This window comes from Lissotriton vulgaris, chromosome 1_1 (genome assembly GCF_964263255.1).
Source record: "Lissotriton vulgaris chromosome 1_1, aLisVul1.2, whole genome shotgun sequence".
NCBI classification, from domain to species: domain Eukaryota; kingdom Metazoa; phylum Chordata; class Amphibia; order Caudata; family Salamandridae; genus Lissotriton; species Lissotriton vulgaris.
In genome coordinates, this window is record NC_141685.1 from 1,489,645,350 (window position 1) to 1,489,668,782 (window position 23,433).

The 23,433-nt window shown below is 43.7% G+C and overlaps 1 protein-coding gene across 2 annotated transcripts in view; it reads left to right on the forward strand.

Moving 5' to 3' along the window:
- RSBN1L (round spermatid basic protein 1 like) overlaps window positions 1-23,433 on the forward strand; it is a 350,429-nt gene that overhangs the window by 75,708 nt on the left and 251,288 nt on the right. For both annotated transcript variants that reach the window (XM_086967371.1, XM_086967369.1), the window contains exon 2: window positions 8,251-8,361. In XM_086967371.1, the coding sequence (XP_086823497.1) occupies window positions 8,251-8,361 (111 nt within the window). The remainder of the gene's footprint in view (window positions 1-8,250; window positions 8,362-23,433) is intronic.

The window sequence follows — 23,433 nt, forward strand, 5'->3', positions numbered from 1 at the left end:
GATGTTTTGAGAGAGAGAGAAGTTGTGAGATAGTGAGGTAGTGAGATAGATAGAGTGGAGTAGTGAGGTAGAGAGAGTTATGTAGTGAGAGAGAGGTAGATAGAGAGAGAGGTAGTGAGAGACCGAGAGTGAGGTAGTGAAAGAGTGAGGTAGTGAGGGAGAGGGATGTTCTGTGGAAGTGAGATAGAAACAGTTAGTGAATTTGTGAGGTAGTGAGAGAGAGTGAGGTAGTGAAAGAGAGAGTGAAAGTGACTTGGTGAGATAGAAAGAGAGAGAGTGAGGTAGTGAGATAGAGAGAGAGTGAGGTAGTGAAAGAGAGAGTGAAATTGACTTAGTGAGATAGAAAGAGAGAGAGTGAGGTAGTGAGATAGAGAGAGAGTGAGGTAGTGAGTTAGAGAGAGAGTGAAGTTGTGAGGTAGTGAGATAGAGAGTGAGAGAGTGATGTAATGAATTTGTGAGGGAGTGAGTCCTGATATAGTGAGGTAGTGAGAGTGAGATAGAAATAGAGAGAGAGAGCTAGTGAGATAGAGAGAGAGTAAAGTTGTGAGGTAGTGTGTTTGAGAGTGATGTGGAATGCATGCTAACAATAAGCAACAAACAAACATGCTACAAATGCCTCCCTCCCCAAGACCGGCACTTACCTCTCATGCCGCTGATCGGCACACATAAGCTGTCAGGAGAAACAAGAACAATCTATTCCAGGCTCAGCGCTCGTTCCAATGCCCATCATGTACCTGTTATAAAAGACAACAGTTTCCTGATACACCGCCAAACTCTCCTGGCACAAGAGAAACGAGAGCGGCGACCTCATCAGCGGGAGGGGGCGGGAAAAAGACACAGACAGCGGGAGGGGAGCACCCCAGGGAGTTGGAGGGCCCGCTTTGGCCTGCTGACACTTGGGAGCAGGCCTTGGGTTAGAGGGATCCCTCAGAGGCTGCAGCGCCTTTTGTAAAGTGATCTCCTCCAAACACATTCCCAAAACCCCAAACAGGAGGTGAGGAAGGACCAGGGCACCACAGCGAACAGGCAAGGCCCAAGCTAGTTAATGGGGCTTTAAGGGGAAACAGAGGCCCGGACTGGGAAGTGATGTGCTGAAATCCGGATCACAGTTCACCAAAACAACCACTCGACTCGACTTTTAACATGCTGTCAAAAGCAGAGAGGGTGGACTCCGGATCAAAAATACCAGATAGCTTCAAAGAGCAAGCAAAAAATGGCATTCCAAAGACACCACAATTTTCTTCCATTTTATTATAAAATAAAAATGTTATTTTCCTTTGGGGATATCCATGGCCCAGATGGATGAGTTGGTGCGTTCTGAGCTTTTAACATCCTTTTAAGGTTATTCAATAATGAGTTACATATCTTCTCATTTAAAAAGCTTTTTTTTCTCTTTATGAAATACTCCAATACTCACTTTTTTGTTAAACCTTTCAATTAAAGCCTCTGTACATCCCTTCTTCCATTTCTTGGGATTTAGTGAAGGATGTCATAATAATAAATATCGCATCTTGCAATTTTCAGGTTAAGTTTAGTTTTGGGATAGTCTGAATGTTCATATTAGGTTTCCTGCTTTTGCCACCTCAGCATTTGAGGAATGAAGACAATAAGCGGGCATTTTGAACGGGTGACCCCAAACTACAAAAAAAGGATTGCATCACGTTCTACTGTCGCATGTTTACATGAAAGGGTCGCCCTATCCTTCTAAAAAAAAGGGGGGGGCATGAAAACTTACTTCTGAATGCTGTGTGGCTGTCGACTCTACCAAAGTCAAAGGCGTTTTTACGGATATAGGGGCCCCGCGTAGCATTCTCTAAAGCTGTGTTTGCTGGATTACATTTTGACAGTACGTGAAAAGGAAGTACTGAAGTGCAGAAATTCACTGTCCTAGTTCAGGTACTCTCCCGTTAAAAGAAATGCATCAGAACTGCGAAGTGCTTCCCCCCCCCTAACAAAATGAAGAAGTGGGGGTACTTTGTATCTGACAGTACCTGCCATTTAAAGCACTGATTCTGGGATTAATACAACACTTTCAGAATCCACAAAATGGTTCCACCACCATTGACTCCGTAAAAATTGGAGTTTGAGGGTCGGAGATATTCTTTGAAAGCCACAGGATAGCAGACAGCCACATTCAGGGCCTGGTGGAAGGGAGACACATGGAGCAGGGGATTTATACCTAAAAAACACGAGTTTAATTTTCGACCCAACAGTCCACACGTTTGAGAAAAACGCTACTTGGTTTTCAAACGCATTACTAATAATCAGACGTACATATTAATTGCTAGGTAGTGAGAAATGCAAAATCAAACTGCGTCTGCTAAATATGAGAGCCTCCGTTAACTCTGGCCTCGCTGTCACCTGCGGTATAGCTGGCTGCGACACTGACCATTCGGTCATGTCCCCTCACGAACTAACCAAGGTCAGCACCGGATATAAACTTGTCCGGCTAGTACCTCTTCCATCTGCACCAGGGGCTGCTAGTGGTAATTTTAAGTACCTATTTCCACGGACGGTATCTACATTTACTCAAAAAGACCACTTCATTGAAGACAGGCAGAGACCAATTTTGCGTAAACCTTGTTCAAGGTATGGTCTACATTTTGGATACATTTCATTTACTTTCCTGACACAGTCCCTAATTGTTTCAGAAATATCCCGGGATTCTCAAAAGACAGGCACCACTTGTTGCCCAAATGTCGCTTACATTTCTCAAGTGGAAGTGTGCTTTTTTTCATAACATTTAAAAATGAATTAGTAGTAATATATGTATTTTTGTCACACTGCTGCTAGGATGTCAGGAGCGCTCGCTGCTTTTGCCAACACGTGACGTCGCCTTATTTTCGAAAGACAGACACTAGTGTGTTTTTAAGAATAACGTGATTTCGATGTACTTTCTGTATTTTTACACGTGCAGTCTCCTACACGTTTCATCCACTCCTGCCCAATGGTACAGTTATTCGCGGCATTTCAGGTGTGCGCCGTAAAACCCGCGCTATCAGGTGCAATCGGCTCGGCTGGGGCAGCAGCACTCACCTTGATAAAGAGGAAGATGTCCAGCAGGGGGCTGGGAGTTGTCCTCCTCCCCCGGGTTGTTGTTGCTGCTGCTCTCGGGTACCTGGCGGGGGAAGTTGCCCCGGGAGAGGCTGAAGTCTGCGGGCCGGTGGGGCTGAAGACGCCGGTGGGAGAGGTGGGGGAGAAGAGCGGGGACCCGGGGCCGGTGGAGGCGGAGCGGCCAAGGAGAGCAGGTGGGGAATCCTGTCCGTCGTCGCCTGCAGAGGGCGCCCTCTCCTTCCCCGGCGCGGGGAAGGGGCTGTCCGGCTGCCGCAGCCGCTCAGCTCCATGCTCTCCGGGCTGCCCGAGGTAGCTTGTCTCCTTTCTGGTAAAGAATTGGCTTGGTAGTTTAGTCTGCCCTGTTCCCATGATGCACTGGGCCAGGGACAGACTGATTTGCATATAGCCAGGTTCTGAGCTGGGTTGGGGCAGTGAGATAAATAACGGTGATGGATCAAGCCCTGATCTTTGGACTGGGTAAGAGTGGTCTGCTCAATTCAGACACTCTGTTCATCACCACCCCCTTTTGTAAATCGATTTTGGCCACTATAGGTGTGGCAGGGTATACTCAGACATGAGTCCCTTTCTCACTGCTCCATCAGGATTCAAGCAAGCCGGGCCGAAGAGGCTGAAATGCCAGAAACCGGTCCCCGGTAGCTTGTCTCCTTTCTGGTAAAGAATTGGCTTGGTAGTTTAGTCTGCCCTGTTCCCATGATGCACTGGGCCAGGGACAGACTGATTTGCATATAGCCAGGTTCTGAGCTGGGTTGGGGCAGTGAGATAAATAACGGTGATGGATCAAGCCCTGATCTTTGGACTGGGTAAGAGTGGTCTGCTCAATTCAGACACTCTGTTCATCACCACCCCCTTTTGTAAATCGATTTTGGCCACTATAGGTGTGGCAGGGTATACTCAGACATGAGTCCCTTTCTCACTGCTCCATCAGGATTCAAGCAAGCCGGGCCGAAGAGGCTGAAATGCCAGAAACCGGTCCCCGGTAGCTTGTCTCCTTTCTGGTAAAGAATTGGCTTGGTAGTTTAGTCTGCCCTGTTCCCATGATGCACTGGGCCAGGGACAGACTGATTTGCATATAGCCAGGTTCTGAGCTGGGTTGGGGCAGTGAGATAAATAACGGTGATGGATCAAGCCCTGATCTTTGGACTGGGTAAGAGTGGTCTGCTCAATTCAGACACTCTGTTCATCACCACCCCCTTTTGTAAATCGATTTTGGCCACTATAGGTGTGGCAGGGTATACTCAGACATGAGTCCCTTTCTCACTGCTCCATCAGGATTCAAGCAAGCCGGGCCGAAGAGGCTGAAATGCCAGAAACCGGTCCCCGGTAGCTTGTCTCCTTTCTGGTAAAGAATTGGCTTGGTAGTTTAGTCTGCCCTGTTCCCATGATGCACTGGGCCAGGGACAGACTGATTTGCATATAGCCAGGTTCTGAGCTGGGTTGGGGCAGTGAGATAAATAACGGTGATGGATCAAGCCCTGATCTTTGGACTGGGTAAGAGTGGTCTGCTCAATTCAGACACTCTGTTCATCACCACCCCCTTTTGTAAATCGATTTTGGCCACTATAGGTGTGGCAGGGTATACTCAGACATGAGTCCCTTTCTCACTGCTCCATCAGGATTCAAGCAAGCCGGGCCGAAGAGGCTGAAATGCCAGAAACCGGTCCCCGGTAGCTTGTCTCCTTTCTGGTAAAGAATTGGCTTGGTAGTTTAGTCTGCCCTGTTCCCATGATGCACTGGGCCAGGGACAGACTGATTTGCATATAGCCAGGTTCTGAGCTGGGTTGGGGCAGTGAGATAAATAACGGTGATGGATCAAGCCCTGATCTTTGGACTGGGTAAGAGTGGTCTGCTCAATTCAGACACTCTGTTCATCACCACCCCCTTTTGTAAATCGATTTTGGCCACTATAGGTGTGGCAGGGTATACTCAGACATGAGTCCCTTTCTCACTGCTCCATCAGGATTCAAGCAAGCCGGGCCGAAGAGGCTGAAATGCCAGAAACCGGTCCCCGGTAGCTTGTCTCCTTTCTGGTAAAGAATTGGCTTGGTAGTTTAGTCTGCCCTGTTCCCATGATGCACTGGGCCAGGGACAGACTGATTTGCATATAGCCAGGTTCTGAGCTGGGTTGGGGCAGTGAGATAAATAACGGTGATGGATCAAGCCCTGATCTTTGGACTGGGTAAGAGTGGTCTGCTCAATTCAGACACTCTGTTCATCACCACCCCCTTTTGTAAATCGAGGAGCTGTCCCGGCGCTCGTAGCTCGGGGGCCCGTCGGGAAACTCCTCGTAGAGCGGGGCTGCACCGAGTCGTAGAGGTGGTCGTAGGCCTCCATGGTGCGCTGCATGGCAGTGGCAGCGGCTCTCTGCGCTCACACTGGCCCCGCCGCTCCTTATCACTCCCACGCGGCAGACTTTTGATCGGGCATAAACAAAACCCATTTTTTGGAATCGCTCGCATTTTACAAGGTGCCGCCGCAGATTTACTGCCAAGGAGACGTGCGCGCCTTTCGCGACTCGCGCCCTCATTCGCACGAAGTTTCTTTCCTGGAGGGCTCCGGGAATAATTCACCAAATGGGAGGAATAATAAATATTATGCCTGAGCGGGAGCGCCGGCGGAGAGAGCAGACAGATATTGCTCACCTGGGTGTAATTTTGCTTAATTCACACAAGAGACAAGCTGAGAGTTTACTGTTTGGAAGAGGGGAAGCAATAGCTAAATCTCCTATTTGCAAAAATGATTACATTATCGTAAATGAAAATGCTGTTCTATTAGGCGCTCAAAGAGCCTATACATTCACACAAAGTCTTTTAATAACAATTTAAATGTCCTTTTACAAAGGGAGAGGCTCTCCTACCTGAAGAGTGGGGAGTAGCCGTCTTGCGAAGGAAACAAAATGGCAGCCTCAAGCTTCCGAAATTTTTCGGATTGGGGCGTGTTTTGCTGTCCTGAGTGACGGACGGCGTCACTGTCTAAAGAACAGCAAAACTTATGCCCCCAAATCCGAAAAAGACGGAGCTTCTTTGGAGGGACGGCTCTCTCCTCCAATGGCTGGCCTCTGTTTAGGAAGCCAGCCAATGGAGGAGAGACGGGCCAGGGAGGTGGGTTCTAAAGCCCTACTAAGAAAGGAAGAGGGAAAGCAATAGCTAAATCTCCTATTTGCAAAAATGATTACATTATCGTAAATGAAAATGCTGTTCTAGTAGGCGCTCAAAGAGCCTATACATTCACACAAAGTCTTTTAATAACAATTTAAATGTCCTTTTACAAAGGGAGAGGCTCTCCTACCTGAAGAGTGGGGAGTAGCCGTCTTGTGAAGGAAACAAAATGGCGGCCTAAAGCTTCCGAAATATTTCGGATAGGGGGCGTGTTTTGCTGTCCTGAGTGACGGACGACGTCACTGTCTGAAGAACAGAAAAACTTACGCCCCCAAATCCGAAAAAGACGAAGCTTCTTTGGAGGGACGGCTCTCTCCTCCAATGGCTGGCCTCCGTTTCGGAAGCCAGCCAATGGAGGAGAGACAGGCCAGGGAGGTGGCTTCTAAAGCCCTACTAAGAATCATTGGAAGAGGGGAAGCAATAGCTGAATCTCCTATTTGCAAAAATGAATACATTATCGTAAATGAAAATGCTGTTCTATTAGGCGCTCAAAGAGCCTATACAGTCACACAAAGTCTTTTAATAACAATTTAAATGTCCTTTTACAAAGGGAGAGGCTCTCCTACCTGAAGAGTGGGGAGTAGCCGTCTTGCGACGAAAACAAAATGGCGGCCTCAAGCTTCCGAAATATTTCGGATTGAGGGCGTGTTTTGCTGTCCTGAGTGACGGACGACGTCACTGTCTAAAGAACAGCAAAACTTACGCCCCCAAATCCGAAAAAGACGAAGCTTCTTTGGAGGGACGGCTCTCTCCTCCAATGGCTGGCCTCCGTTTAGGAAACCAGCCAATGGAGGAGAGACGGGCCAGGGAGGTGGGTTCTAAAGCCTTACTAAGAATCATTAAAACTCCTCCCCAGACTGCGCAAGCGCAGCCTTTAGATCCTTGACCTAAAAATGAGAATAGCATTGTAGAGGGAAAGAGCAATCAAAAGGGTTAGTAGAGACCACGCTCTGAACATTTTGAATTAAACATTTTCATTTTAAATTAAGATCAGTTCTGACTGTGAATTTATGAGACATTAATGTACTTGTCTTTATTATACTACTTATGAATTGGAAGTAACCAATATTTGACCAGTATGTTTTGTTTAAAGAGAGGCAGTTTCCGTTATTTTGAACAAGGATATTCTAGTGTTTTTACATGACCACGTTCATTTGAGCGTAGAAGGAAGAGAAAATGAATCTCGAAATACATCGTCAACTTCTCCGGTGCCTTAATTAAAGTTTAATGAAAGATTTGCAATATGCGGGTAAATGGAAAAACAAATGGAATAGTGTTGAATCTTGGATGTTTTTTCATACACTATAGTGTATATGATTCATAGCCCAGGTGAAGTTCACCTATAACAAAGTGTGCATATGAGACAGTGCTACTATTTGTTAACAAAGGGATCGGCACATTCTAATCAACGGAATATATTTATTCTTACCATCCAAAAACGGTAAGTGGCTTTTTCAGCAATATTCTCTATACTATGTGATGAACTGTCTTTTGACAGCTGCTTATATCTTATTTTAAAAGGATTGTCTACATCTAAGCATGACGAGTAACTTGAAGGGTGTTCGAGGCATGAGCCTATGTCGATTAAAGATTATCTAAAAAAGGTTGCTCCTCCTCCCAGGTTACCCCCTCTCTACCCAGTCATATCTTTGGACTCGGACTTCTCAATATCTAGTCCATTTACAAATTATGCACTGCTGTAGGGGTCCAGGAAGCGCTGTTGGGCCTTAAACTTTGCATGAATTATTTATTGTAGCAGTTTTATTGGACTGCTGTTTAAGATTGCCCGAAATAATTTGCTCGCTATAAAGCCTTGACACCTTTTTCAGTAGACAATTTTGCCTTTAACTGCCTGTTTCTCGAATTTTAACTATATATTGTGTTTTAGCGCATTTCCTGCATGTTTTCTTCTTAACTTTTGAATCAGACAAATCTGCAGCAGTAATGACTATGTAACTTGAAGTATTTACAAATTATCGACTCTTATTTGCTAAATAATTTTTGTTTCTTTTGTATTCAGTCAAAGAAAAAGTTAAAGAGCGAGACAAAGACAAGCACAAAGAAAAAAGGAAACATAAAGTAATGGATGAAATTAAGAAAGAAAATGGCGAGGTTCGATTATTGCAGAAAGGTAGGATTCTGGAAGTACTGATATTTCCATATTACACAAGCTATTTATCTTTACCTTCTTTGGGTAATAAATTGCTGATAATTTCCTCGTGTGATGCTTCCAGTTGTGCTATGGGTAACAAGTCAGTGCCTTGAGAAAATTGTTGTTCATTTGAGCAACTATTATTTGTATTCCTTAATTTTGCCCCTAAGCAGTTAAATTTGTTATCCAGAAAATGTGTTCTGGTACACGTTGCCCTTACTTTGGTCCCTTATCAAACAAATACTGTGAAGATATTCCCTAAATGCACTTTTAACATTAATGTTTTATAATCTATTTTATCCTTTGGGGATGGGCTGGGTTCCAGAATAACTAGACCACGAAGTTGTAAAGATCTACCCCAAATGTAGGATTTTGTTCAGGCCTTGTCTCACTTTGCTTGCCTTGGCTATGGAGGTGCCCCGGGATTAGTTTCTCCAGAGAGTACATCTCATCATATGTCCAATGTACCCAAAAGCTGCACCAGACAACTCATTTGCAGTGCGTTCTTATCCATCCATCATAAATCCATGTGGAAAATCTCTGATCTTGTTTGTAATACATTTGTCACCCACACAAGTCATTTCTAGCTGTGACTTAATTTCCTGATTGTAAAAGTCTGCATACTTTGAAGAAATTCTGTGTATGTTGTGATCTGTTGTGCATGGAAACATTGTACCGTTCTCGTTAAAATTAAAGATTTTATAGATTGTATAGTTTAACGTTTTTGCCATATTTATTTAAATTCTGCATTTTATCTTTTTTAAGGAGATCAGATCAGTTCTGCGAACATTGTTATGTAGATGTTAGGAATTAACGTCCTATTGTTTAACATTAATTTTTTGTGTTTGTTTTGGAAAAGTGCAATTGTGGGGTAAAATTAGAAATACATTTTTAAAATTCAGTGTTGTAAATTACATGCAAATGCATTTTTGGCTACCTTTGAAAATAAACCTGTGTGCTCCCGCTAAGCCTCAAGGCATTTACTTTTCATCTACTTTCCAGGATCATTTTTATCGACTCAGTTACATTTGTTTGTTTTGCTTAATTTGTTTCAGTGGAACATTGAAAAAATCATTTTGTATAAAAAAACATGCAAAATCTAGCACATGAAGAAAAAGTTGAGAAATTAAAAAAAATTCAAACTTACAAATTCTACATCTGACTCCTAGGATAAGATCTTTTTTTAATTTCTTACAATTTTTTTAATGAGTATATAGGATTTTCTCAACGTTTATCAACTTGCACTATGAATCTTTAAGCGGCTAATCTAATTAATCTAATTAATCACTCTTGCTAAAACTGCAACACATTCTTTTGGACAGCATCTGGAATAACATCACCCACAGGCCTCCACACATCTACTCATTAGGACCGTTCAAAGGGAAATATATATAGAGTACCCAACCACTCCTTTCGACATGTCATCTAGAATCTGAACGAGGTGCACAGATGAAAACCGTAGTTCTGGTTGCCTTCAAATAAAGAATACGCTTTTGGCGTGTGTGCGTGTGTTTGTGTGTGTATTTATTAGAGTGACTTGACTTTGTGGACAGATTACACAAAATTACCAAATCATGAATTTGTAATCTAAGGTTTGGCATGCTAATAGTTTTCGTACAGGGGAGTAATTTTCGTGTGTACGGGAGGATAAAAGTTAAAGGGTGCTTGGAGTGAGGGGTGAAAAATAAACGTTTTTTCCGGTTTTTCGCTCACTAAGGAAATTTTTGTTTTACCTACATCCAAAACCACTGAATGGTTTTACAGAAAACTTGACATGAATGTAAAACTTTACTGAAAAAGTGGGATTTTGATGGTTTGGTGTAAATCCTTTTCATGGGTTTTGAGACATCTGTGTTTGAACAAAGTAGGAGGTGTACTTTAAAGGATTTCCAATTTTGTACAGCTTGTTAGATGAAAAGCCATTTCTTAATATGTTTATCATTTTGGCTCTGTTTGAATAAACATGAAATTTGGCAGACAGTATTTTGCAATTACTCTCAGTATTTTAATATGTGGGTAGATCTATGAAGGGTTAAATTGGTAGAAGGGCAAACAAGTGTTCATTTTTTAATACTTTTGGCACTGTGCGTTAATTCGGCATACAATGTGGCTGAAAATTATAAGAGTTTGTTAGTATATCGAATTTTGTGCCAGTCAATCAAGGTGAGCACAACTTTTAATTTGCATATATGTTTGCTATTTTTTTATGTATCTGCATTGAGTGAGGCAGTTATACCCAGTGTGGGTATTTCAGGTTTTTTGAAAATACAATTTGGAGGAGGGACTAGGGGGGAAAGTTTAAGGTGGAATGAATATTTTTTTTACTAATAGCTCTGGCACCGTTTGAGGTGTTCACACGAAATTTGGCAGGGTCTTAGCCTGTTTAGCTCTCCCTTAATATTTTTCCGTTTGTGCATATTCATCGAGGCCAAATTCAAAAGGGGAGGCAAAAAGTGTTAATTTGGTAATACATTTGGCACTGTATGAAGACCCAGCACAAAATTTGGCAGAAGCTTGAAAGGATTGATTTTCTGTTGTCATGTACAATTTGTACTAGGGGGGTAAGGTTAAAGGATCGGCAATAACATATTATTTTGTTTATAACTTTAGTGCTGTTAATGAATATGCATCAACTGTGGCAGGCAGTAAGTTACACCCAGTGCAGATATTTCAGGTTTCGTACAAGTCACATGTGCTGTCCACCACGATTTGTCTAGTTATCTCTTTTTTGTTTCTGCAGGGTCAGCAAATTGTTTTGAGCATGACATTCAGCATGATATGGTGTGTTGTGTGGGTTTTCCTATCACACACAGCCTTTAGGGGTTGGTAGTAGGGTCTGGCTTGGGGCCAGGCTCCATTTCCCTGCACTCCACCCACTATGGATGGCCTACACCATCTCCACAAAGTCGTTGTTGGCAGCAAACAACATCTTTTGTTTTTAATGGGAAAACTGAGTTCTGGTTTTGATCAAACTTGACAAACAACTGAAATTCACTATTTGTGGTTAGCTAAGCACACAATTCATGCCACAACTTGTGCCAAGTGCCATGCTAACAGCAACACTTTTCAAACAGTCCAGAGGCAAAAAAGAGAACATGACTGGTGGTTCAAATTATGGTGTGCTTTGGTAACATAACTGGTAAATTGCGGTGGTGGTTGTTTCAGCCAGAACCGTTACTCTTAAGTGTTAACAGTTTTTAGGTCTCACCTACGCAGCACGCATGCGCTACATAGGAGGACCTTTAGCTGCCGCTCTGCTCTTTTTGGAAGCACACACTCGTTCTGTGGTGGCACCCACCTTGTGGGAGCGAGCAGGGGGGCGCCACAAGCGTGAGTGCAGTGCTTGAAAATGAGTAGACTGCACACGCACCACTCCCATGCTTTCACTTTCTTTCCTCCCCGTTTTAACTTTATATACTCCCTGCTTCTCCTTTATTTTCCATTGCCTGCTCCTATTTATATTTATTCTGAACTACCGCCCTCTTTCCAGAAGATAAAATGTCTTGAAATTCTCAAAGTGTTAATCCTGGGATATTTATGGCCCGGTCCTTCGTCGAGCTCCTCAGTAGCTGATTGTTCATTAGAAAACTTTTGCTCGAAAATAATTTTTATAGAACTCTACATCTGGAAACCATTTATTCATAATATGTTAGTATTGGTTGAGGAGCTGTTAAGAGGGTTGCCACTCATCAGTGTTTTCGATTTCTTCTCCAAACTATCTCCCCATTTCTATATTTCCTCCTTCTGCTTTGGCCCTCCTGGGCTTCTTCCTTCCACTGTGCAGGGCAGAGACATCTGAAATGCCACAGGGGGTGGAGCCAGCATTGTAGAGGGAAGGCCCAGCCTTATTCAGGTCCCAGGTGTAACTCCTCCCTCCCACCTAGATGCAGATCTCTATTCACCTCTGGGCTGCCCCAGCCTGTCTCCTGGAATTCCCCAGCCCTGTCACACACAAACAGCAGAGACAGGCTCAAATGGTTAGGCAAGCACATACCTGCTTTCTAAAAGTGGTATTTGCAAACACAGAATATTAAAATAAACTTTACTAAAAGATGTACTTTATTATTCTGAGTTCAGGCATACTAAATTCGAATTTCTACCATGTTCCCTGAGTCAGTTAGGATTATAAGGATGTAATAATTTTAACCACCCATTCTGGCCTATGAGAACAGGTAGCCTTCAATAGTGAAAAACGAAAATGGCTGTAATTCACTTTAGAACATGCTACACACATCAGGGCATGCCCTACCTTATACTTACAATGCACCCTGCCCTTGGGCCTACCATAGGGGTGTCTAATATGAAGCAAAGGGAAGGTTTAGGGACTGGCAAGTGGGTGCACTTGGCCAAGTCGACATGGTAGTGCTAGACTGCACACAGGCCTTGCAATGGCAGGCCTGAGACACACTTTACAAGCTGCTTCTGTGGGTGGCACAACCAGTGCTGCAAGCCCACCAGCAGCATTTGATTTACAAGCCCTGGGCTCACATGGTGCACTGCATTAGTGGCTGACAGATAATTCAAATAACCCATTCATGGAATCCAATCAGTAGATCAATTTAACATGGGGAGCACTTGCACTGTGACACTGATTAGCAGTGGCACAGTGCTCAAAGCATAAATCCAGCAAAAACATATCAAAACAGAGGTGGCAATCCGTCAAAAATGGAAGGGAGACTCACGCCAATGATGTCAGGTCTAACAGGCATCGTCATAGACAGTCATCCATTGATGGCGCTGTAACTGTAGATACATTCCGAGGTGGACAGTTTGCAGATCTATAGCCTGAGTGGGACAAATATACACTGTACTGAGACATCAGGCCATCACGAGTGGCTTCGACGTCAGCTTTTTTGTGCAAAGCTGTGTGATTTCGTCTTCACCTGCACAAGGGCACACAGCGGTATCACTGCTCTAAGCGAATATATATAGTTGTCAGATCGTAATATGGCAGTTACTAACTAGTTCTTTGATGTAACCTTGCTATAGACACAAATCAGCAAAGGCATACTGGCCAAGGAGCATTTTACAGACTACTGGCAAGAGGCACTAAAGCCACTAACTGACCAATGATTTAGGTAGAGCTGCACTGTGCAACTCAACCTAAATCATACCAACCCCTAGCCCAGGAATGGGCCCAGGAAGATTGGGCTCAGGAAGATAGGTGCGAGTACATTGTGCTTTAGATTTGTGTTTTTGTGCCACATTCAGCTTCTCCTACTTACATTGTTCTGGTAAATAAGTACTATGTAGCATGCAGGTTGGTTTTTCCAGGGAGTATTATTGTTAGTCCATTAGCAGTATGATGCTCCCCTCTACATGTAAAAGGCAAATTCCACCTTCTTGCCTGCTTAACTGTTTAACCCTTAATTGCCTAAAAGGAAAACAAGTATTGGTAGAGCCAATATGGCTGCTTTGAATGCCAGCCTTTTAGCTTTGCCAATGCTTATTTTGTTTTGTTATGGAGTTTCTACAAATGAATTGTTGAATGAGGGGACCGCCCCTCGCAAGTATTATTAAAAGTGGCTAAAATCAAAAATATTTTGCTCTGAGAAAAGCACATTCTGCCATAAAAATATCTGGTGGCACTGAAGGAAACTACTTTCTGTGCGGATGTGTTCTTTCTGAAAGAGCAGGATGCAGTCACTCAGAGTGAAGTTAGCAGTGGCTAATAAAATGCAATATGCTGCAGGTTCTTATAGGTGGAAGAAACATTCTAATGACACAACGGGAGAATTAATAAAGAAGGCTGGCTGAAAGCCCCTACAACTAAATTACAGATATAATTTTAATAAAATCAAAGAGATTGGATCCCACCAGACCTAAAAAGGCAAAGGGGTTAATAATTACATTTTATTTTTTACGTTTCCGAAGTCAGCCAACAGCATTCTGCATGGAGGGGATTGTCATTTTGCTTAACACGCCTATAAACGGTACTCTTCCTTGTGATTCCATTATTCCCTCATACATTCCTTTATTACATCTTCCCTTCACATATTTTCAGTCTCGTCTCACAAGTTTTTGTCAAAGATCCTCTTTTCTGTCTCACACATCTCTTACCTCCTCATTCTCAGTCACATGCATACACACCCTCCTCTCAATTAAATGCTAATCTTACAAACGTATATTTCTTTCATGTGCTCTTTTCCTTCATGAAGCCCACTTATTACTTCTCACATACAACTTCCCTTACACTGTATACCTTTTCGTACTCAGATACCTCTCTTTCTCAGCTCCTGTTTCTCACAAGAACTTGCTCTTTCGCTCTCTTCTTTACACAGAGCACACACATTGCTGTGTTTCTCCGTGCCCTATCACCACTGCAAATGTTGAACTTTGAAAATAATGCAGGTGAAAACAAAGCTGTGTTCCACAATGATACAACACCAACTCTGCAGATGAGTTTTGATGAGAAAACCCTTGGCAGAAATCTAGGCTTAAATCAAGGCAATTAAGATTTAAAAATAAAACACGGACATTTTATTTGTGAAAATGGAGGAAAATGACGTTTTGGAGTCATTTACAAATTTGCTGGCGGTGCCCCATAATTACACGCCACATAATTGCACTCTACTTAATGCAACAAACACTCCACAAAATACCACTCAGTGCCAGATAATTTTATGCTACATAATTACAGTGCACTCAATACACCATACACTCCAAATAATACTACTCAGTGACACATAATTACACGGCTCATAATTACACTCTACTCAATGCAACATAAATACACTAAACATAATGCCACACAGTACCACATAATTACACATCACATAATTACTCTACATTCATTGCAACATAAATACACTCCACATAATACCACTCGGTGCTATATAATTACACGCCACATACTTACTCTACTCGATGCAACATACACTCCAAATAATACCACTCAATGCCACATAATTACAGGCCACATAATTTCACTCTACTGCGTGCAACATATACTCCACACAATACCACTCAGTGCCACATAATCACACCACATAATTACACTTTACTGAATACAACATACACTCCCCATAATACCACTCAGTGCCACATAATTACACACCACATAATTACACTCTACTCAATGCAGCATAAATACACTCACATAATACCACTCAGTGTGACATAGTAACACGCCACATAATTACACTCTGCTCAATGCAACAAATGCTCCCCACATACCACTCAGTACCACATAATCACACGCAACATATTCGTACTCTACTCAATGCAACATAAATACACTACACATATTACCACTCAGTGCCACAAAATGACATGCCACATAACACGCTACTCAATGCAACATGAATAAACTCCATATTATATCACTCAGTACCACAAAATTACACGTCACATAATTACACTCTATTCAATGCAACATAAATACACTCCACATAATACCACTGTGGCGCATAATTAGACGCAACATAATTTGACTCTTCGTAATGCAACATAAATACACTCCACAAAATACCACTCAGTGCGACATAGTTACACGCCACATAATTACACTCTACTCAGTGCAACATAAATACACTCCAATTACCACTCAGTACCACATAATTACACACTACTCAATGCAACATAAATTCACTCCACAAAATACGACTCAGTGCTATATAATTAGACACCACGTACTTGCACTCTACTCAATGCAACATACACTCCAAATACCACTCAGTGTCACATAATTACAGGCCGCATAATCTCACTTTACTACGTGCAACATACACTCCACACAATACCTCTCAGTGCCACATACTTCTGTGCTACATAATAATTCTGCACTCAATGCAACATACACTCCAAATAATACCACTCAGTGCCACATAATTACACTTTACTGAATACAACATACACTCCCAATAATACCACTCAGTGCCACATAAATACACACCACATATTTACACTCTACTCAATGCAGCATAAATACACTCCACATAATACCACTGTGTGACATAGTAACACGCCACATAATTACACTCTACTCAATGCAACAAATACACCCCACATACCACTCAGAACCACATAACTACATGCCACATAATTATACTCAACTCAATGCAACATAAATACACTCCACATATTACCACTCAGTGCCACAACATGATACGCCACATAACACTCTACTCATGCAACATGAATACACTCCATATTATACCATTCAGTACCACATAATTACATGTCACATAATTACACTCTATTCAATGCAACATAAATACACTCCACATAATACCACTGTGGCACCTAATTATACTCAACATAATTAGACTCTACTCAATGCAACATAAATACACTCCACAAAATACCACTCAGTGCGACACAGTTACACGCTACATAATTACACTCTACTCAGTGCAACATACATACACTCCAATTACCACTCGGTACCACATAATTACACACCACATAATTACACTCTACTCAATGCAACATAAATACACTCCACAAAATACCACTCAGTGCCACATAATTGCACTCTACTCAATGCACTCTATACCACATACCACCAATCAACATTAATGCACTCCACACCATGACACAATTTCACTAAACATAATTTCACTCAACATCACAGTTGCAGGCCTCACAATCCAACTCCACACATTTTCAATACTTACATATTCCAATTCCACAATCCACAACATATTCCAACTCCACAATCCACAACGTACCTCCAATCCACACCATATAGTGTCACCACCTGAGCACCAAACATCATTCACCACCACCATTTTGCATCAGCGCCCCACCTAAGCATCACGTCAGTCTGTCCTTGGAATCTGGCATCTGTTGATTCTCCCCTAGTGTCCGTCTGCTGCTCGTGTTCTAATTCAATTACTGTTTTCCAACCTCCACTCCCCCGGTATTTATTCCCCACTCCCTTACAGCAAACAAGCATGAGAACAGGCAGGAAGAAGTTGCCAGCAGTGCAAGTACAAAAAACTAGGAGACATTTTTTTATGTTGAACTCTTTTTTTAATCAGGTTTTTCAGTTGTATATAATGTTGTCTTCGTTTGTATAAAGGTAACAAAAATGCTTAACACTTTTCATTCGAACTTTTTAACATAATGCACAGCAGCCACAATGCACAGTCTACCACATAGCCATAAGTTCTGGCTAAACACATAAGGTAAAACACAAACAATTGAAGGAGGGTCTGAGGGAAATTTAAAGACCTGCCCAGTTCATATCCCCCTAACTGTAATCCTAACAACAAAAGAACTGGGGGTCTATAACGGAGCTTCAAGTACTCCGAGCTGCTGCAAAACTCCTACATAAGTGAGTTAGGCGCTAATAGAGCTACATAAGTCTCTATATCAAAATGTGTGCCAGGACAAACCTGTTGAAGGACCTACTGAGATTGTTGGTAAGACCCGTACAGAGATGTGTTGGATTCCCATCAAATAGGTATGTAGATCAAGTGTTCTCATTTGGTCATCCAAAAATGGGGTGGTATGTCTCTTGATCAATGAGACCCATCCATTGCCCTTATTCAATTGGGTCGCACCATCAATCGCTAAGGTACCCATGAACAAATGATAAAGATGGGATCGAGTGCAGTGCAAAAATCAAAAGATGTGTGAGTTAAAAACAAGGGGTAAAAGGATCAATAGGCGAAGAACTCTAATGTAATTTGTCCTTTCCCTCAAACAAACAAGAACAATGCAGAGGAAGCAGTCTAAACATATAACTGGAGCGGGGCCTCCTTTTTCCTGAGCTGGGTTCCAGGAAAGGTGAGGTACACTCCCTGTACTATTCAGATGTAAGAGACACCGTTTGGTACAGAGGAACACGATTTTGGACTATTTATGTATATCCTTTACAGATTGTCGTTACGTTCACTTTATGTATGCAGTAGCTAATGCTTAGAACTCTGGCCCTGAAGAAAGCCATGGGATCCTGTCCCTACCGGCTGAAACATGTTGGCCTTGTAAATGCAGTTATATGTTTAGACTGCTTCTCAATGGGTCTCATTGATCAAGAGACATACCACCCCATTTTTGGATGACCAAATGAGAACACTTGATCTACATACCTATTTGATGGGAATCCAACACATCTCTGTACGGGTCTTACCAACAATCTCAGTAGGTCCTTCAACAGGTTTGTCCTGGCACACATTTTGATATAGAGACTTATGTAGCTCTATTAGCGCCTAACTCACTTATGTAGGAGTTTTGCAGCAGCTCGGAGTACTTGAAGCTCCGTTATAGACCACCAGTTCTTTTGTTGTTAGGATAAACACATAAGGTCCCAAAGGCGAGACCTATTGGCTATGCCAATGCTTGTTTTAGGTGTCTATTGGCTATGCCAATGCTTGTTTTAGGTGTCGCCTGAGCCAGCTCGCATGCGTTGCTCTGCGAGGCAATAACACCTTCGACGCTTGTGACGGAACAGTTCCGTCACGAGAGTCGGTTGGGCTGTGCTGGTGACGGAACCGTTCCGTCTCGACCACGTCCGTTTTGGAATCTTCAGCACAGCGCGAAAATTCGCGCCACGCTGAAGCGGTTAAGTAAGGGTTTTTGAGCTCTGAACACACGCTTGAGAGTGTGTATTTTTTTGTTAGCCCGCAATTGGCCTGTGCATGTGTCTTTTTTAAAAACACAGCACGCACTTGGTGCAAGGCGGGTGATTGTCCTGCCTTGTTTGGCTGATGGCCTAGTCGAAGTTGTCTCTGATGTTCACTAATATCTGCAATAAAGGGAAAGCAGAGCACACAGATTAGGGTGTGAGAACCCGCCTGTCACAGCCAGAACAGGGTGCACTGACATTCACTACAGTTTCAGTGATGGATTCACGCTGCAGCTTTGTACAAAGACGGGCGGCGAGCACTACATGAACAAGACAACGTGTATTTTTAGATGTAGAAATGTCTGGGTTTCTGCTGGTGTGTCATCGTGAAGCAATAAGCGCAACCACAGCATCACTCAGTGCAACCACAGCATTACTCTGCGGCACCACAGCATCATGCAGCTCCACCACAGCATTACTCAGCGCCCCCCACAGCATCACGCAGCGCCCCCACAGCATCACTCAGCGCCCCCACAGCATCACTCAGCGCCCCCCACAGCATCACGCAGCGCCCCCACAGCATCACGCATCACCCCTCACAGCATCACACAGCGCCCCTCACAGCATCACGCAGCGCCCCTCACAGCATCACCCAGCGCCCCCACAGCATCACGCAGCGCCACCACAGCATCACGCAGCGCCACCACAGCATCATGCAGCGTCACCACAGAATCACTCAGCGCACCACAGCATCACTCATCATGACTACTGCATCTCAGTGTCACATAATTACACACCACATAATTACACTCTACTCAATACAACAAAAATACCCAATATAATACCAGCCAGTACCACATAATTACACGTCACATAATTACTCTATTCAATGCAACATAAATACACCCCAAATAATAACACTGTGCCACATCACTGCACACCACATAATTACACTATACTAAAAGCAACTTAAATACACTCCACATAATACCAGTCAGTGCCACATAATTACACGCCACATAATTATACTCTAGTGAATGCAGCATACACTCCATATAATACCACTCAGTGCCACATAATTACACGTCACATAATTACACTCCACTCAATTCAACATGAATACACTCCACATACCACTTAGTACCATACAATTACACTGTACTCAATGTAACATAAATACACTCCATATAATACCACTGTGCCATATAATTACACGCCACATAATTACACTCTACTAAATGCAACATAAGCACACTCCACAAAATACCACTCAGTGTGACAGTTACACACCACATAATTACACTTTACTCAATTCAACATGAATACACTCCACATACCACTCAGAACCACATAATTACACACCACATAATTGCACTCTACTCAATGTAACATAAATACACTCCATATATTACCACTCAGTGCAACATAATTGCACACCATATATTTACACTGTTCGAGGCATGTGGACTGCTGAATTCATATCTTGTGCATAGAACGTCGCCTAGTGTTGGGTCCGGATGATTGCACTTGTTGTCTTGGAAGAGTCTTCGAAGTATCACGAGATAGGTGACTCCTCCCCTGAACTACAGTGCGCATGGGCATCCTCTCCATACTCAGATTGTTTTTTTCCGCCATTGGGTTCGGATGCAAACTCGTATACTCCATCTTTGAAATCTAAAACAAAGCTTTTCTAAAGTCCAAAAGGCCTTCGATTCGACGGTATTGTTCTCGCTCGGTACCTCACTACTCGATCCAGCCTTCCATCTCCAAGCTGTCGTCGACGCAGGCCGTTGGGCCTGTTCGACGCCATGTGAGCCGACCGTCGATGGTGCCCACAATGCCCCTCCAAGTTCCCACATACTGACAAGCACTCAGTATGCAACAAGTGCCTTTCCCCAGACCATAAGGAGGAAAGCTGTCCAACCTGCGCACAGTTTCGATCCAAGAAAACTATTCGGAACCAACGTGCCGCCAGGCAAGAAATGCAGCGACAGGCACCAGACCCGGACAACATCTTCGATGATGACTAAGATCTACAAGAAGCGCCAGACTCGGACCTAGAAATCGTCACCGTAGAGGACTACTCGGACTCCGATGACGACATCCCACCGGGGCAAATCGTGAGTACCCTGCCCCCGACACCATCTACCCCGTTAACAACGGCTCCGGTCAAGGCATCGCCAAAGGGCCTTAGCCAAGATCATAAAAAAGTTTTGCTTGCCCCGCCATCCGACTCGGCTTCGAAACCGAAACCCCAGGGCCCAGTAACATCGTCCCAAAGAAGGTTCCAGAGCCAAAGAATGTTGTCGATCCGAAGGGCGTCGATCCGAAAACGGCCGCACAGCCAAAGAGCGTCGAGCCGAAAAGACTGTCGACCCCAAGAAGGCCATGCAGCCCAAACTTGTCGAGCCAAAAGTGGTTGTCGAACCGAACAAGGCCACACAACCAAAGGGTACCGAACCAAAGAAGGTCGCCGACCCAAACAAGCCTTCGGCACCAAAATCCGTCGACCCAGCAAAAGGCGCCGTACCTAAGCCCGCGTCGAAGCCAGAACGACCTATCGGCCCGAAGACACTGGCTCCAAAAACACCAGTCGATCCAAAAAAGACAAACTACTCTGTAAAGGACACTCATCCAAAAAAACGGAGTCTCCAGTCGTTCCGAACAGGGATATCGACTCGGAAGAGGACACTCCTCCGAAGAAGCCTACGGAGCACAAAAAACGCGTCGACCCGAAAGTCACGGTCGACCCAAAAAAAGGCCGTGAGCCGAAGAAATCGGCTGCTAAGCCAAAAGTCGTCGACAAACCAAAGTCGAACACTCAACCCAAAACTGTTGAGGAAGAACTCTTCCACCCAGATCCCTTTGACGACCAAGCAAAAATTTATATCAACCCAGAGACTGGTAAACTTACCATCCTGCATAGGATAAAGAGGCCTTTGGATTTTGAACCTCAATCCCCTATTCCACTGAAGAAAAATGACTTTGGGACTTCTCCTTCTAGACCCTTCATTCCTTTTCAACCTATCATGCCTACTATTCCTTTTAATCCATACACTCCTTATTCTCCCTCCCATCACGGGGACGATGAAGGTAACACAGGGGATGAGCCACAGCCTCAATATGACTTCCCACAGGACTCTGAACCACAAGAGGAACCATGGGAAGAGCCCTACTAAGCCGTCACCTACTGATGACACCGTAGTTTTTAATCAACTCATAGACAGGGCTGCACAGTTCCACAACGTGGATATGCATAACGACCCTGTTGAGGAAGACTTCTTGTTTGACACCTTCGCTACATCAGAAAAAAGTGTCAAAGCACTTCCCATGTTGAAGGGAGTTCTAAAACATGCACCTGACATATTTAAGAATACAGCCAGGGCACGGGTAATCAATCCCAGAATAGAAAAAAAGTATAGGGCAGCTCCTACAGACCCTACTTACATCAAAGGACAGTTACCACTTGATTCCCTGGTAGTGGCCAACGCACGTAAAAGAGCCAACTCCCAAACCACTGGGGAGGCACCTCCCCCAGACAAGGAGTCAAAAATACTAGAGGCATCAGGGAAAAGAGTAGCAGCACAAGCCTCCAACTCGTGGAGGATCGCTAATACACAGGCCCTACTGGCTCGTTACGACAGGGCGCATTACGACCACCTAGAGACCCTAATGCAACACCTACCTGAGCCTTTCAAAGCACAAGCACAAGATCTCATACAGGAAGGAAAATTCACAACAAACTCCTCTATCAAATGCTCGCTTGATGCAGCAGACACTGCAGCTAGGTCAATCAACACTAGCGTTCTACTGCACAGACATGCATGGCTGCGTATTTCTGGCTTTAAAAATGAGGTGCAGTCCACTATCCTTAACCAACCTGTTAATCAGGATTTTCTATTTGTCCCTGCTGTCGACACCATTTTAGATAAAATGAAAAAGGACACAGAGACGGCAAAATCTATGGGGGCATTGCAATTTCAGCAACATAGGAGCTCCTTTTGTCTCTCCTCGTTCAGGGCGAATACACGAGGACATACCTCACAAACAACGGCCTCACATAAAGGTAACACACAAAGTTCCTTTACCAAAAACACAACCAGAGGAGGCTACAGAGGTAACAATACCAAGGGAAGTGGACGTGGAGGCAATAACACCAGAGCCTTCACTGCCTCAAAATAGCGACTCTATTACACTACCTCCAGACCACTTAACACCGGTCGGAGGCAGACTCCAACAGTTCCTACCTGTCTGGAAAGCAATTACCACAGACAGGTGGGTGAGAGAAATTATGCAGTCTGGCTACTGCCTGGACCTGACTTCTACACCACCAAACATACCACCCAGACATCGTCCAATGTCCAGAGAACACATTACCCTGTTACAACAAGAGGTGAACTGCATGCTAGAAAAGGGGGCCATAGAGCAATTCCCTTTCCAACAGCAAGGTACAGGAGTATACTCACTATATTTCCTTATTCCCATGAAGGACGGCTCTCTCAGACCAATATTGGACCTCAGACCCCTAAATCAATACA